The sequence below is a fragment of the Artemia sp. Qi Xiang Cuo genome, chromosome 5 (assembly GCF_049724085.1).
Source record: "Artemia sp. Qi Xiang Cuo chromosome 5, ASM4972408v1, whole genome shotgun sequence".
Lineage (NCBI taxonomy): Eukaryota > Metazoa > Arthropoda > Branchiopoda > Anostraca > Artemiidae > Artemia > Artemia sp. Qi Xiang Cuo.
In genome coordinates, this window is record NC_142798.1 from 61,764,960 (window position 1) to 61,781,106 (window position 16,147).

The 16,147-nt window shown below is 32.2% G+C and overlaps 1 protein-coding gene across 17 annotated transcripts in view; it reads right to left on the reverse strand.

Annotated features, from left to right (window-relative positions):
* The window catches only part of LOC148952349 (uncharacterized), a 255,070-nt gene that overhangs the window by 10,293 nt on the left and 228,630 nt on the right, over positions 1-16,147 (reverse strand). For 11 of the 17 annotated variants that reach the window (XM_089089821.1, XM_089089819.1, XM_089089820.1 and 8 more), the window contains 8 exons: positions 15,764-15,813; positions 11,288-11,326; positions 9,505-9,609; positions 5,137-5,181; positions 4,869-4,931; positions 4,707-4,733; positions 1,950-2,003; positions 50-85 (listed from right to left, as the gene is read on the reverse strand). In XM_089089821.1, the coding sequence (XP_088945947.1) occupies positions 50-85; positions 1,950-2,003; positions 4,707-4,733; positions 4,869-4,931; positions 5,137-5,181; positions 9,505-9,609; positions 11,288-11,326; positions 15,764-15,813 (419 nt within the window). The remainder of the gene's footprint in view (positions 1-49; positions 86-1,949; positions 2,004-4,706; positions 4,734-4,868; positions 4,932-5,136; positions 5,182-9,504; positions 9,610-11,287; positions 11,327-15,763; positions 15,814-16,147) is intronic. The other 6 variants (XM_089089816.1, XM_089089811.1, XM_089089813.1 and 3 more) reach the window with 5 other exon arrangements.

Consider the following 16,147-nt stretch of genomic DNA (forward strand, 5'->3'; position numbering starts at 1 on the left):
ATGTTTTATCATCAAGCATGTGCTTGTTTAGAAATGAAATTGAGCTTACCGAATCACCTTTTGATCCTTTTTCTCCTTTTTCACCCTGAAAATAAACATAATAATGATTTGAACTGCTTTATTTGTCAGCAATAAATTAATAAAAGTCGAATGGTAGCAAAAATTGGCCCTAATTTCAGCTACCTATAGAATCTTCATTCAACAAGTAATAAAAAAACACTAGAGTATTCAATTCCTTTATTTATAGTCTTAACACTTTAACATGACTTTGATAGTATATTAGTAATCACAAAAACAATAATCCTCTCTCTCTCTCTCTCTCTCTCTCTCTCTTTATCTTTCCCTCTCTCTCTTCTCTCTCTCTCTCTCTCTCTCTCTCTCTCTCTCTCTCTCTCTCTCTCTCTCTCTCTCTCTCTCTCTCTCTCTTCTTCCTCCAGACTATTCGATATACATCCTCCTTCAGTGACCACATATGCACTCAATTTGATTTTCATTATTTATTTTTCTTCTTCTTTTTTTTCTTTGTTTCAATCCATCTTCGTTCTGTAAGTGAATATCTGGATGATAAATTTGGAAACAGAAACTATCGATGGGAAAAAAACATTTTTCGTTTGATTTTGGTTTCATAATCCCACGCACAGAAAATTATCGAGGGGAGAGTGGAGAGCAAAAAAAAAGAAAAAAAGAGAGAGGGGGCTAAGCTTTAAAACAAAGATTCAGGAGAGTGCCATATTTTTCTTAACATTATAAAATTTTTACATTTTATACATTTCTGACTTTTCAGATTGAATGCTCCGCCACCCTCTCCTGTGGGATTCTAGGGTATGATTTCCCATATTTTGGGATCCGAGTCACTCCATCACTTAACAAACCACTCAAAGGCGCACGCAGGTGGGGGAAGGGGCTCGGAGCCCACCCCAGCCAATTCTATGTTTTTCTATATCCTTTTTTATTGAGACTATCAAATAAAAGTGATTTTTTATTATTGCTCCCCCCCCCAGCTGAAAATGAGTGTCTACAGGGTGCACACCACAACTATTTAATTAAATAGAAACAAACAAAATCGATTAGCAAAGATATTTGATCGCTGATGTAAGAGTCTACTTCAACTAAGTTATATCCTTCAGTCAGATTCCCCATGTTCGAAAAGAGACGACAAGAGTCTTTACTGAGCAGCCGTAATTTTCCCATGTATTGATAGTCGTATCAATAAACTTAAGGGTTCTTTGACAAGCCGACATATGTTATAAATGTTCAAAAGCCGCATGGAATAAGACAGCTCTAAAAATAAATTGACTATTTAGAACATTTTTGACGAGATCAAATTAGGCTCTACACGTGATGTATTTTTTTCTGCTCATTTGGTTGAGGTGGCATCGACATTTTTTATTTGAAGAAAAAACCTGCAACAATACCTGCACATACATGGGGGATACACCTAAAATTGGCCTTAGGACCCCCAGGAGAAATTAAAACATTAGGGCATAAGAGTATCCTTTTTCATTTCACAGTCTTTTGTCAACGAGGATCTTTGTTTCCGCATTTCACGGGACTACAGGTGTGGAATTCTTTCCCGGAGGGTATAAAGATAGTATATAATGTTAGCCGGTTCAAGAGTATGTTAAAATGTTACTTTTTGGGAAGTTGTTAATGATTTGGATAAGAAGTTGTTCATTATTTTTATTCATTTGTTGATTTTTAATTATTTTATAATTTACTTTTTGTTTTACAGTTTTGTAATTTTTAATTTATAAGTGAAGTATGAACATAAAAGAGTAGTAGATTATAAGTATGGAATTAACCATCATGCACAGCCCAACGGCTTTCCCAGGTTGTTGTTGAAAGATGATATAACCATTTTTGTTAAATCTATTTGCTTGTTGTTTCTGTTCTTTTTTTCAAGTGAGGATTTTAAGAATTACAAATGCAATAAAGTAAAAGATACTCACAGATGGACCAGGGTCTCCCCTTTCACCTTTCCGACCAGGATCTCCTCTTACTCCCTATAAAATAATTGAAGAATAAACACAACGAAATTAATCAGCTATCACATTACGTACGTAATTTTCTATACAAGATGGTTGAGGTGCATTACGTTAAGCATAGCCTTTCACACTTAAATAAGTTGTTGTCCACTAGGCTAACGTAAAAATTCGCAAAACCATTATCATCATTGTCTAGACTCATCACAATCATTGTCAACTGATCAAGTGTTAAAGGTTTTCTAGGAAAAGTCTATTAACTTATTTTCAACATTTATTAATTGCTGATCAAGAATTTCAATTTTATTGCTACTTTATTGACTTTTTCAAAACGTAACATAAATCTACGCAACGTAAATATTAAGAGGTCGAGTCTACTTGGCACTACCTACGTTACGGAAAAAAAATTATTATCCGTAAGATTACATAGCGTTACTTAGCGCTAGTTTAAAAGGTTCTACAGCGTAGTGTGAAAGCATGATAAGTAAGGATCGCTTTTATTTTGGATTGACATACTTTTATTCATGAAATGATGCACTGCTATCATAGGTATCTTAGGAGCTTTTTCAAGGGAGGAGGGGGGAAATGAAAACATAAAAATAACATATTAGTCCCCTGCTTTTCAATTATTCTAGTGGGTCTTCGGAACACGTTACGTTGACGTGTTTATGGAAATTCTCTTAGACTTCTAACATAATAATCATGCTCATAACCAGCAAGAAAATTACTCTCATCCTTTTTTATGTGGATTAATTTTTTAAATGATCAAAGTGATCAGGCAACGAATCAGGAAATAATCAAAATGATCAGGTAACGAATACAACAAGTGCATTCTGTCAAGTAAGAAAGTGAAACTGAAAGTGAAAAAAGGAGAATAAAAAAAATCACTAGGCTACCTTCAAATTTATTTAGAAAAAAGGTTAGGAATTAGAAAAGCCAGTGCCAACTACCGTTTGTTTACTTTTATTCCTACGTTACAAATTCTGCATCCTTTCGTATTGTTTCACTGTTCTATGGAAACTACTACAGACGATGTCCAGAATTTGTTCCGTCCTTTTCTTCCTTTTTCGAATAGAAATTTTTCAATTTTTTTCGAGAATAAAATAACCCTTCATAGGACTAAATAATTTATAAAAAAAAGTAAGTCAAGAATATCCCGGTATCCCCACATGCAGGGAGATTAGGATTTAAATTATACTATCAGTCAAGAGAGCTCCATTAAATTTTGCACAGACATCCGTGGGAAAACATCGATCACTTCAACTATGAGCGGCAAAGGAAAATTCCGTGCTAAAATGAATGAAACAAGAAGAAAAATCTTTTGGATATGAACTCAACAATTCAAAAAACTATTCTATGTCCATTATTACCAAAAGTATTTCTCTTACCCTATTATTTGGCTTTGAGCTTAAACTCTTTATTTTTATTTTTGCGAATTGGTATTATAGATAATAATTTAAAAAACGATTGTTAAGAAGGAATTTTGTATTCAGAATTATTTGTAGCAAAGATTGGGCTTGGTTCACTGACCTATATAAACAGGCACATACGCCGGGGCATACATCCGTGTCCTTCTTCCAAAATAATATGTTTATTACGATCTTTCTTAAGTTTTCTTATTGTATAATTCTTTTGACTCCACAAATTTGCCCCTTCCCCCAAATAATAAACTCTTGCGTACGTGGCAGTCTCAAATCTATAAAAATTCGTAGATTTTAAATCGATCCCTTCTTTCAAAACTATGCATAATAAACTGTTCATTATTCACATCAAGCTTCTTCCCCAAAAAGAATCAAATTCTTCCAACATTTCAAAAGATCGAATGCGGAACTTGAAAGACGAACTCGCAAAGTAATCACGTACTAAAGGGGGCTTAAAATAATTCTCCAAAAGCCAAGTTGGGACTTGGAAAACAAGGGATTATAGTCTAAGAAATTGCCTTAAACCGCGGAAAATTGGGGAGAACGAGTAACTGTATTCTCAAATAAACTGGGATTTCTCTGTAATCCCTTGTACTACTTCAATAACATCGTTATTACCTTCTGAGTGTGTCACAAATGAGGGGAAAGTAGAATGAAAAGTTTATTTTTTTGTAACATCAGGACTGAACCAAGTCAAATTTGGAAGAAGGTAGCTTAAATAGTTTTGTCACAAGTAATTGCAAGAAGCTCTATGATAACACATCTTGCTATGACTTTGGTCGTATAACTTACATTGGAAAGTGTTTATATCGTTTAAAAACAAAATTATAGAGTGTCTTACAGCGAGTGGTCAAAGGGAGCAATTTTAAGGGAGCAATTTAAAGGGAGCATTTAATGGGGATTGATCAACGGGAGCAGAAGTTCATTTGAAAGGCTCCGGGTCTCGTCAGAGATTTGCCCGATTATTTTACATCTAAAATTTTTATCAGATTTAGGCTTTAAGAAATAAAGTTAAAATGTGCATTGTCAGGCGAGGGGCCAGCTCGATGGCTATAGTTTTAGCAGAGGAATGCCCTAATTGTTGTTGGAGAGTCTTCTCGTAATTTGTTTCTCTAAATTTCTTTGGGTTCACGCTGAAAATCTATTCTAATAAAGTTTTTTTTTTATTCCTGAACATGTTTCCTTTCAATCCAAACATTTTTCCTTTCATTCCTGAAGGTAATAAAATACTGAAAAAGTGAAAAGAAAGCCAAAGAAGAAACAATAGCTAATGAAACATATTAAAAGCAAAAAAGCCCCGTACCTTAGCTCCATCATTTCCAGCTGGCCCCTGAAAGCAAATAAAAATAAACAATCAGAACTTAAGAACATACAAATACAAAATACAGTTTACATCGCTGTTAATACGCGACTAAAACAACAAAGCAGGTTAGGAGCCACCACCTATATAACTTGTCTGTCTTACCACAGGTCCCGGTCTCCCTGTATCTCCAGTCCTTCCAGACTCTCCACGGAGCCCCATTGGACCCTGAAACGAAAAAAGAAGTCGTTAAGATAAGCCACATCATTACACACCGTCTCCCTTTATTCTTTAATATTATCCTGGGGCGATAAGCGGACTTTCTCTTTTAGAATTTATTATTGTCATTTTTCATCACTACAAGGAGATCTCCAAGGAGAAATTCATTTGGAAATAATTTATAGAAAGTTGTTAAAGAAAAGATTTTACTCACCGGCAAACCTATTGGTCCAGACTCTCCTTTGTCACCTTTCAGGCCCTAAAAAGGAAAAATAACAAGATAGACTTACTAAGACGTTTTTAGGAAGCCAAAAAAGCTTTCAAAAGTTTAATCAGATTTTCAGAGAGATGGAAAGTCTGAAGTAAAGTTTATTAAGCTATATATTATCATAAAAAGCGGAACTTGACTTTTAAAATTTGCATTCGAGTTAGAAAAATAAAATTCCCATGAAGCTAGAACAGCCACTCTCAAACTTTTTTCTTCCACGGAAAAGCAATGTTTTTTTGCCTTTTTTTCGAGACTTTTCCTGGACAGTTTATTTTAAACACCAACGAAAACTGAGACAAAAAACTCTTCAATGTCAGGTGCTTATACAAAATTTTTATATTTAGTATCTTAATAAAAGTGGAGAATTATGGCTTTTCATTAACTTAATTCCACTCCACCACACCTTATTCTTCCAAAACACTGACCTCTCATCAAAATAGAAATTTTTAGTGCTTCATGAACGAAATTTCAGGAATTGATTTCAAGTCTTATAGGTGAGAATGCATGAATTAAAAAACTTCAATTAAAATTGAGAGAATGCATGAATTAAAAAAACACGAATTAAAAAGCACTGGCCTAGCACACAAGGTCCTCTAAGTTCGCTAAAAATCTATAATAATTTTCACTCATATTTTTAAATTTAATCAAACACTAAGATTTGGACCACAATTAGTTATTACTATCAAAAATATAGCGAATATGCGAATATGATGATGAGATTAGTGATGAGAATATGATGAATATGATGGGATACTTTGTGAAAAAGTTTCTCCAACATATAAATAGCAACCCATACTATGGATTCTTATAGAAAAACCATAAAGATACAAAAAACATGTCCACGGAAAAAGACTATGTCAATAAAAACAGAACAGAAATTAATTTAAAAAACTTTTTCCACAAAGCACGTTTTTCGAAGAAAATTAAAGAGCTTCATAAAATTAAATATGAGCAGAAATAAGTAAAAAATCTTCTAATAATCTTAGATTATCTAAAATAATATAAAGCAAATTAAGTGCAATATAATATGCACTTTACTGAAAAAAAGAAACCGTGGATTTTCAGTTTAATTTAAATATACTGATATTTATTCCTTAAAGTTTCAAGATTTTTTTTTATTTACTAAAGTCAAAAAGTGAAAACATTTAAAATGTATTTTGTTTTCAGTAAAGTGCAAATTATGTTCTGGTCTTGAGAAGGCATGGGGGTTGTAAGCACTACTCGTGTTAATTTTGGCTCATTTAGAGTTTTACTGGGTTATTCATTGTAATTTCTATTCGTTTTGGGTGCCATTTATTTATTGCTTGCTATTGGTGGTGGTTCTACACTGGAGGAGTTATTTGACTACATTTCTGCTTGTTTTGTGTTTGGCGGAGATCTTTACTTTTCTTTGAAAAACTTTTTTTTGTGGAAAAACTTTTTGTAAGTAATTATGTAAAACACTAAAGAACGCCAGTTTTTTCAGCTGAAAGTAAGGAGTAACATTAAAACTTAAAATGAACAGAAATTACTATGCATATAAGGGGTTTCCTCCCTCCTCAATACCTCACTCTTTATGCTAAAGTTTTTTTTTAGAACTTTTAAAAAAGCTTATTTTTCCTCATTAAATTGCCCTTGATTTTCAGGAGTCATTCTTAAATATTTGGAACAAAAAGTCAAACTTTTAAAGTAAAGAGAAAGGTGTTAAAGAGGGAGAAACCCCTCTCATATGCATGATAGTTTCTGTTCGGTTTAATTTTTAATGTTGCTCCTTACTTTCAGTAGAAAAAATTTGTTTTTTTTTATTTATCTAATTTACGAGAAAGAACAATAAACGCAGCAAAATACAATTTTAGAAAATGCGAATGGGTACAAATTTTAGAAATTAAAAAAAAAAAATCAAACGATTAGAACACTTGTCGGCCTCTACCCTTATTCACATGCTTGCTAAGGCCTTAAAAAACAATAGAGCCAGATTTAGAAGAGGAAAAAATGCGAAGAAATTTAAATGCCAGAAAAATGCCAGAAAAATGCCAGATTTAGAAGAGGAAAATGTGCGAAGAAATCAATGTTAAATTTCCAGCCGGGAGTAAAGTATCTACTATACAACCTTAAAGCCCACTGATTAGCCCTACTTCAAAAATTATTGAGAAGTTAATGTAAAAGGACATGATTACTTCACAAATTTGCTTGTAAGGGAATTTCCACAAAACATGATTATTAGCCCAAAATGAAAACAAATTCTAGGCGCTGAATACTAAATAGAATTTCTTAGCAACTTTGGTGACTACCCCCATACTAAAATGCATTAAATATGTTCTTCCTATTATTTGACAGAGTCAACCAATTTTACAACGGAATCAAACAGTTCGTGGTAACTAATTGTAAGTTCGTTAATCTCATCATCAGATTGGGCGTATCATATAACACTACTGTAGAGGTTTCAAGCTCCTATCTGCAAAAATGAGGAATTTTGTATTTTTTGCCAGAAAAAAGATAACGTGTGCGTTTTTTTTTCCAGGAGTGATCATATCAACCCAGTGGTCCTAGAATGTCGCAAGAGGGCTCATTCAAACGGAAATTAAAAGTTCTAGTGCCCTTTTTAAGTGACCGAAAAAATTGGAGGGCAACTAGGCCCCCTCCCACGCTCATTTTTTTCTCAGAGCCACCAGATCAAATTTTTGAGATAATCATTTTGTTCAGCATAGTCGACAAATATAATACCTATGTCTTTGAGGACGACCTAATCCCCCACCGTCCCCGGGGGAACGGCTGTAAGTTATGAGCTTTGCCCATTGTTTACGCATAGTATTGGTTATTGGGAAGTATATAGACGTTTTCAGGGGGTATTTTTTCTAGTGGGGGGAATGGGTGGTTCTTTCCATGGATTTTTCCACGGAGGAATTTTTCATGGGAGAAGAGAATTTCCATGAAGGGGGTGCTCGATTTCTCAAAATTATTTAAAAAACAATCAGAAATTCAATAAAAAAAACAAGTTTTTTCCACTGAAAGTAAGATGCAACATTAAAACTTTAATTGAACAGAAAATATTACGTATATAAGGGTGGTTGTCCCTCCACAATACGCTAAAGTTTACGCTAAAGTTTAGGTCTTACGCTAAAGTTTTTTTTTTAACTTTTAAAAGAGGTTATTATTCTAATTAAACAGCCTTTGTGATTCAGGAGTCATTCCAAAATAAATGGAACAAAAATCAAATCAAAAATGTTCAGAAATTAAATAAAAAAAAAATTTTTTTTAACTGACAGCAAGGGGTAATATTAAAATTTCGAACGAACAAAAATTAGACCGTAAATGGAAGGGAATTTCCCTTCCTCAACGCCCCGCTCTTTACGCTAAAGTTTGACTATTTCTTACAACTCTACTTTTTAAAACAATACACAAGTTTAGCGTAAATGGTGGGACGTTGAGGAGGGGACAGCCCCTTTCATATATGGAATAATTTCTGTTCGTTTTAACTTTCAATGTCGATCCTTACTTTCAATTAAAAACACTTTTTTTATTTAATAACCGAAATAAATGAAAACTACAAGATGGCTAGGCCATGTTTTACAAATTAGGAATCACTGATTGCCAAATATTATGCTTTTTGGCCATCTATCTAGAGCCAAACGAAACGCTGATCGCGCCAGATTGGGTGGGAAAAGGTCATAAGAAAGTATCTAAAGGAAATTGGAGCTTCAAGGGAGGGATGAAGAGGGAAGCTTTGATTGGATTGGGGTGGAGGGTGAGCGTGCGTAGCTCTGGTGTCCTCAGGCAAATTAGTTCTGCAGCAAAGTACTGATTGGTACTACTACAATGTTATGAATATATTATCAATGTAAATGTTCTTAGTAAGTATAAACATCATTAATAATATCAAAAATTAACTTATATAATAAATATTAAGTTGATTGTAAAAAATTGATTTACATAAAATCAATTTATGATTATATAATTTATGATTTATAATTACAATAATTTTGTAATTATTAAATAATAATTAAGTTAAATGCTAATATTGATATTAATTTAATATTTATTAATTAGAATTTGATATTAATTATAATTATTAATACTAATAATAATTTACTAATGAGTAATATTTTACATTAAAATGCATTAATATAAACGAGTATATTATTGAAACTACTTAAAAATACTCTCAACTTCAAATTAAAATCACTTAAATGTAACAGAAACTGATTTAATATTTTGGTTTTGTCAATTTAGCGATTCTTTTGAATTTCAAGATCACTTTTGATTCAAGTCAGAGTAGTTTTCATCCCAGAAACTGTCGATGAAGTGTTCTCACAGAAAGTTTTAAGTAGGACTTACTGGCTCTCCTTTGCTTCCATCGGATCCTCTATCTCCTTTGATTCCAGGAGGTCCTTGTGGTCCAGGTAAACCAGGGGGGCCTGGAGGCCCAGGAGGGCCCATCACCTAAGAAAACAAAATAGTTAGTCGTACAACTGAAAAGGAAAGCACGCTAAAAAGACTAATTTTTAGGTTTCACTGAAAAAAAAACCTTCAATATAATGTTAATGTAAGTCCAATTTTTGGTCTATAATTATCCAACATAGTTAAGTTAAAAATAAAGTAAAATAACATAGTGAACTTCTAATAAAACGTCTTACGCTGTATTTTAAATGCAATCAGAATTTTTCATCACTAAGGGTTTTTGCACGATATTTTTTTTTTTTTTTTTTTTTTTTTTTTTTTTTTTTTTTTTGCCAAATGTGATGTCTCTGGATTCTATATCTTATTTTTCTGTTTGGTCAATTTTCTAGAATAACTTTGCATACTTTAATCCAAAAATGTGCTCGTATTGTTTCTACCACTCCTAATTTTTGTGCGAAAATGTTTGAAGTTTTCGCGATTTTTGGGCTTTACAGACAGAAAAAACATCTCAAGTAACCGCTCCATAAGACGACGGGGACGACAAAAACATTACATAAGTTTTTGGATTCAATCTTTGGGTGGAAAAATAAACTGTTCAATAATATATGTACATATATATATATATATATATATATATATATATATATATATATATATATATATATATATATATATATATATATATATATATATATAAATACTTTTAAATGATTATGCAAAAAAAATATTTGGAAAATTATGATTGTGTATTTAGTGTGTTCAAATGCAGCCTAAAAAGTTTTACTGGTTGAACATATTTAAGTTCTTGAAACAAGAAGACAAAAATAATTTTACTCCCCAGTTTAATTATTCTTAAAATATTTTGGGGAAGAGCAACCCTAAAAACAGAGAATTTTATTCTTTCCTGAAATACTTAGTACATTCCCAGTGGAAATTTCTACTTCTTTCGATATTCTTTTATGAACTTTTTGAGATTTGAAAAAAAAGGTATTTTTTGCATTAATTAATTTTTAGAAATTGTTTTAAAATCATAAGGTATGTGATTTAGAGAATTAACTACAATCTCAAATATTTCTGATGATTAATAACACATTTAAAAAACAGCTTAAAAAGCGAGTGTCAACATTAGAAAATGGTATTTAAGCTTTGAGAAAAAGAGCCATAGTTAAGCACTGACTAGTAATAAATCGTAATGGTTGAGAAGTAAAAAGGAGGAGGTAAAAGGAGAGTAAAGGAGGAGGAAAAACAATTTATTTACAAATAATCTAAACAAATTTTTAAATAAAAGAAGAACTCAGAAAGTGAATGAATTGCTTCCTTGATCGATTACAATTTTATCAAACAAGCGCAAGCTCGTTATATTGAGCATTACTCGAATAAATTTCAATATTTTTATAATTAATTGATAATTGTACAAACATTATCAATAAATAATAAAATAAATAAATATTTACAAATATTGCTATTATATCTACTGTTCCACTTGTTACCACAGGGTATTTAATTTTTTACATTTCTCTAAATCAATTTAAACTTGATATTATGTTGAATTGATTCCAATTAAACTGTAAAAAAAAATTAATTTACCCCGAAATCAATTTAACTGTCAACGGATACTCCGTCGGTAATTGAAACTATTATTAAACTGAAAAAAGGAAAAAGAAAGAAAAGAGGTTTGACCCTTAAAACTGATCATCTCGAATAAATTTAATAAACTTACTACTTCTCCAAATGCGTCAGCTGTTCCAACGCCGTCACCCTGGAAAGTAAATTGATTAATTTCTTCCTCAGATAGCTTTTCATTGGAGTCCAATTACTGAAAAGTGATGTTCTCCAGGGATACAAGCGACGATTCATACAACAATGAATTGCTCGTTATAAAGGTAAAGACATTTAGACCGTGTTGCCAAATATTAGGCAATAATTTCGGTTAGCCATAATAAAAAGGGTGTAGTAATTCTGTATTAAACTTGATGATAAAACGTAGGAAAAAATATCTTCAGTGATATTTAGAGACAAACAAAAGGTGAAACAAAAGAGGTGAGTAAATTCCATATAGGACATAGCAAAGAAAACTGAACAAAATATATAATTCAATTTCACATCTGGGACCTTCTTCAATAGAAACGGTAAAGTTGCAAACAAAACTATCATTTGAAAGGAAATTAAATCATGAAAACAAAGCTAAATTTAAAAATCTGCTATTAAAACAAAACATAAAAAGTCGTTAACAACGATGTAGCCTCAGCGGCATGACTGTATCCTGGGGGGGGGCTACCGCGTTTACCCCCCCCCCCCCGATTTTTTCAGACTCGTAAAAAAGTAACAAAGATACATACAAAAAATTGTTGATCCATTTAGCAAAATTTTGCTTGTAAACCCCCTCCTCCCTTAGCAAAAATCATGGATACACTCTTACTCAGCGGTGAATTATGAGAATATTCCCAGGGGTTATCTCATTAGTTGTTCTAATTAATTTTAGGCAAAAAGTAAATAACAAAAGAAAATAGTCCTAGACCCGCTTAAACAACATTCACTATGTGGACGTGATTTGAACTACCAAATTTTCCCCTTTGTATTCTTCTACTTGTATGTCGTAATTCATTTTTCTTCATTTTTTGGTAGCTTAGTCTAGGAAGTTATTGGCATTATTATAAGAAACGTACGCGGGATTTTTTTTTTCAGTGGGAAATAACTATTTAAGTACAGAAAACATTTTTGGCAGGAAACACTCTAGAAATTTTGATATTTTGGCGAAAGGGGCACATGCCCCAAGGGGGCTTTCTGTGAACGTGATTAGATATATAAAAAAATAAAAAAAATATACAGCGGAAGTGGTTTTAGCTAGTTGAGCAAACAGTTATAAGGTCAGCCAAAAAATTACTGGGTATATAGTTCGATATCTCAGTGAACTTGAAAGGCTCGCTAAAAAGTATATTTTTTGTGTCGGTCTACCCTAAATAAATACCCTGGACCAACTTCTGCTAAATGATGAGAAACACTGACATAGTGAGATTTGAATTTTATTATCAGCAAAAATTTCTCAAAAATTCTGCTCTTCAATTTAGCAGTCAAAAATCCAAAACAACGGAAATCGTTGACAAATTCTTAATTTAGCTCGGATATCACTTTCAGAATGGAGATAAATAACATTAGACAAACAATGTACCTATTTGGATTAAACTCTTCGTTGGATTGAACTTGAAAAGAAATGTTGGAAAAATAATTGAAAAACCTTAAGAATGTTTTATGAAGCACCGGTGCATATAAGGCAGTTCCACACGCCAAATGAACGTCCGCTTGATGCTATAAAATCCTTATTTTCTTTCCTCGATTAAACAACAAGTTTATTATAGTTTTTGGCGGAGTATTCTTTCAATCTTCATTTTTGGTTTTTAAAGTAAATCAAAAATAATTTTATGATCTTCCGGTTTTCTTTGAGGGACAACATCGATTTCAACAAGAAACTGGAATTTCTATAAAATCTTTTGTCAAGAAAGTTATGCTTAAGGCAGTGGCGGATCCAGGGGGCGAGGCCCCCCCTAAAGTAGTCTAAAGTAGTCTAATTTACTCAACTAACCCAAGTTTGCATTAATTAAACTTGCTCCTAACGCAAGTTTATCGGATCAGCCTATTTTGCCCCTCCCCCCCCCCTAAAAAAATCCTGGATCCGCCCTTGGCTTGAGGCTCATTCGCAATGAGATTTTGCTAATACAGTACTTAGATTTAGCTAGCGCCAATTTGAACCACTCAGAAGGCTTCTAAAATTTTTCAACCAATCAAAAAGTTCTTTGTGAAATCTGGTTGGCTCAAACTAGCGCTAGCTGGATTTCAGTATAACCGAAATTCCTTTGCGAATGGGTCTTTACCAAAGTTGCAATTGTTATTAAAACTTTTTCTTAACCCTCTCTTTGGGCAATTTATCACTAGTTTGTAGATACGGTCTAAATTCTATATTGAATTTAAAGTTTTGACAATGGGTTTGCGTTGCTTTAACTTCAAAAAATTATACCATTTTCTTCATTCAATAAAAATAAAAAAGGAAATCTTTTATCCTGAACTTTTTAAAAAAGTCATAATCAGTTTGATCGTTTTTAACGAAACAAAAGGAATTAATAAAAACTTAAGTAATTATCATTTTAAGAATTGTTTTCGCTTGCCAAATGATTTTCAAGATTTGTCTAGTACGTTTCTTGTTTTGAACAAATAGTAACCTTATTCATTAGTACTATAAGACGTATATATACTCTCTCAGTCTACACTGTCTATACTCTCTCAGACTACATTGTCTTTCTAAAAAATTAAAATATAAAAACACTTAAATATAACAAGTCTAACTTTTAATTCACGCAGTCAAAAAAAACAAAACAAAAAACGAACATCTTGGCATCACATCCAGAAGCTTTTATCAGCAGAAAAAAAAAACAGAAAAAAAAACTAGACTAAACAGCTTGTTTTCGGCTAATAAATGCGTGCGGATGTGAAACCAAAACAATCGGGCTTCTTCTTGGCTTAAATTTATTGTTTTACAATAAAACAAGCAAGGATTACGTTTTTAATATCATACTAGAATCCAAAACATTTTGATAAATTTACAATTTTCGAATGTTACAAGCACTGGGTTGCATAAAATGGAAATATAGGAATATATTAGTCATGGGCCAAAGTTTTAATCAAAATAGTGAAAAATAACCTAAAAAACAAAATATTCCGACTTCATATTCAGAGACATTTATCAACAGAAAAATACTTGTTTTCTATTGTTAAAGGTTTTTATATGTGACACCGAAATAATTGAGCTTATCCATGGTTTTTTTTCAATAAAGAAAGTAAGGGCGACGATTTTAAAATTATATAAAATCTGAAACATTTTTCAGACGTTTATACGCAGTAAACTATAATTAGCTGAGATATTAGAAAATACTTTTTTGTGCGTTTTTTCTTCTTTTTCGCTTTTTTTTAATTATACGCACGTCTATCACCTTACAGGGTTTGAACGACCAATAAGTCCCAAGTAGATGGTTTAATATAGGCAATAAAAATTCAATAAACAGCATGCTACCCAGCTCTAAGCATCAAAGCTTTAAAGCGTTATAAACAAAAGCCAAAACCATTTGAGAAGCGGAAAATACGATTATACGCATGCCTTTAAAAAAGAAAATAGGAAACAAAAAAGGCGGAAGAGATCAAAGGTGTTTTACAAGCATATTTGCTAGAATATGGGTGGTAGGAAATTGAACACTGGGTAGTTACACACGTTTTTCAAAAGCAGCAGAAAAAAACTTCACAGGAAAGCAGGAAAACAATTTTAGACATAAAAGTGTTTTCATCAACATGAATATGACATGTATTCTACGCAGGCGTTTCAATTCCACTTCAAGAAAAACCAAGTAAGTCTGATTAAAAATATCAGTTTTTTCCATTACTGAAACTGAAAATTGAGCAATGATACGAAACTAGCAAAATCAAAACTATGAATGCTACTGTAGCTAAAATTTAACAACTTTTACGAATAACTCATTTATTGATCCCCAATTTCCTAGAATTAACGATTAGAAGATGCGTTATAATTTTAGCTATTTATACTTAAAAAGTGCAAATTCTTTCACACTGCACCATAGAAACTTTTACGCTAGCATTGCTTAAGACATTACGTTACGTTTTGTAATTCTGCGAAGCAAATTTTGTCCGTAACGTAGGTAGTGACAATAAAATTTGAGCTCTTCACAGAATTCTCCGCTACGTAAGCAAACGTTATGTTATGGAAAAGTCAACATAATACAAACATCACGGAATTTCTGGATGAACAATTAATAAATTTGAAATAAATCGATCAACTTTTCCCAAAAAACATTTCACGCTTGATCAAATCTTGAATCTCCATTTCACAGTTTTAGTTTTTAAATAATTCGCGTATTTTGATTGTGATGATGTTAGACGATGATTGTGGTTTTCTGGATTTTTTCGTTAGCCTTATGTGAAAGGACTTGTTGTAACGTGAGAAACTGTACTTAACGTAATATAACTTATCCACTTAGCATAGAAAATTACATAAATAGACGATGGATAATTTTTTCTTAAAAATTGTCAGTTATTTTGTCTAATCGTGACTCTTTTGAAAAATGTATATGAAATTAAGAAAGCTACACATCCCATTACATGCTTGTGTGAATAAATTAAGCCAAAGTAAAATTACCTGTCTTCTTCGAAGCTTTTTGTACTTCTGTGCACGGCCCAAAGCGAACGCCGGAAAAAAAAGGAAAAAAGAATATAAATCTCAAGGCATGCAAAAGTGAATGAAATAAGCAACTACCTTTAAATGGAAGTAGAACACATTATAAATGTTACATCACTTTATAGATATCTCAAAAAGGAAAGCTTTATGTGTCAGTATTAATGTTATGGGCATATTTTATAAACGATGGCCCTTGTGGCTTTTGTGTTTGGAATGTACTTTATGATGCTATAAATGTTTTATGGCCTTGCAAATTTATCAAACGGACTTGGGCTGGTAGGACTTGAAGAAGGAATAATTTGGGATGGAATACAGAGGGAGGAGGGGCTGAACGATAAAAGTTCT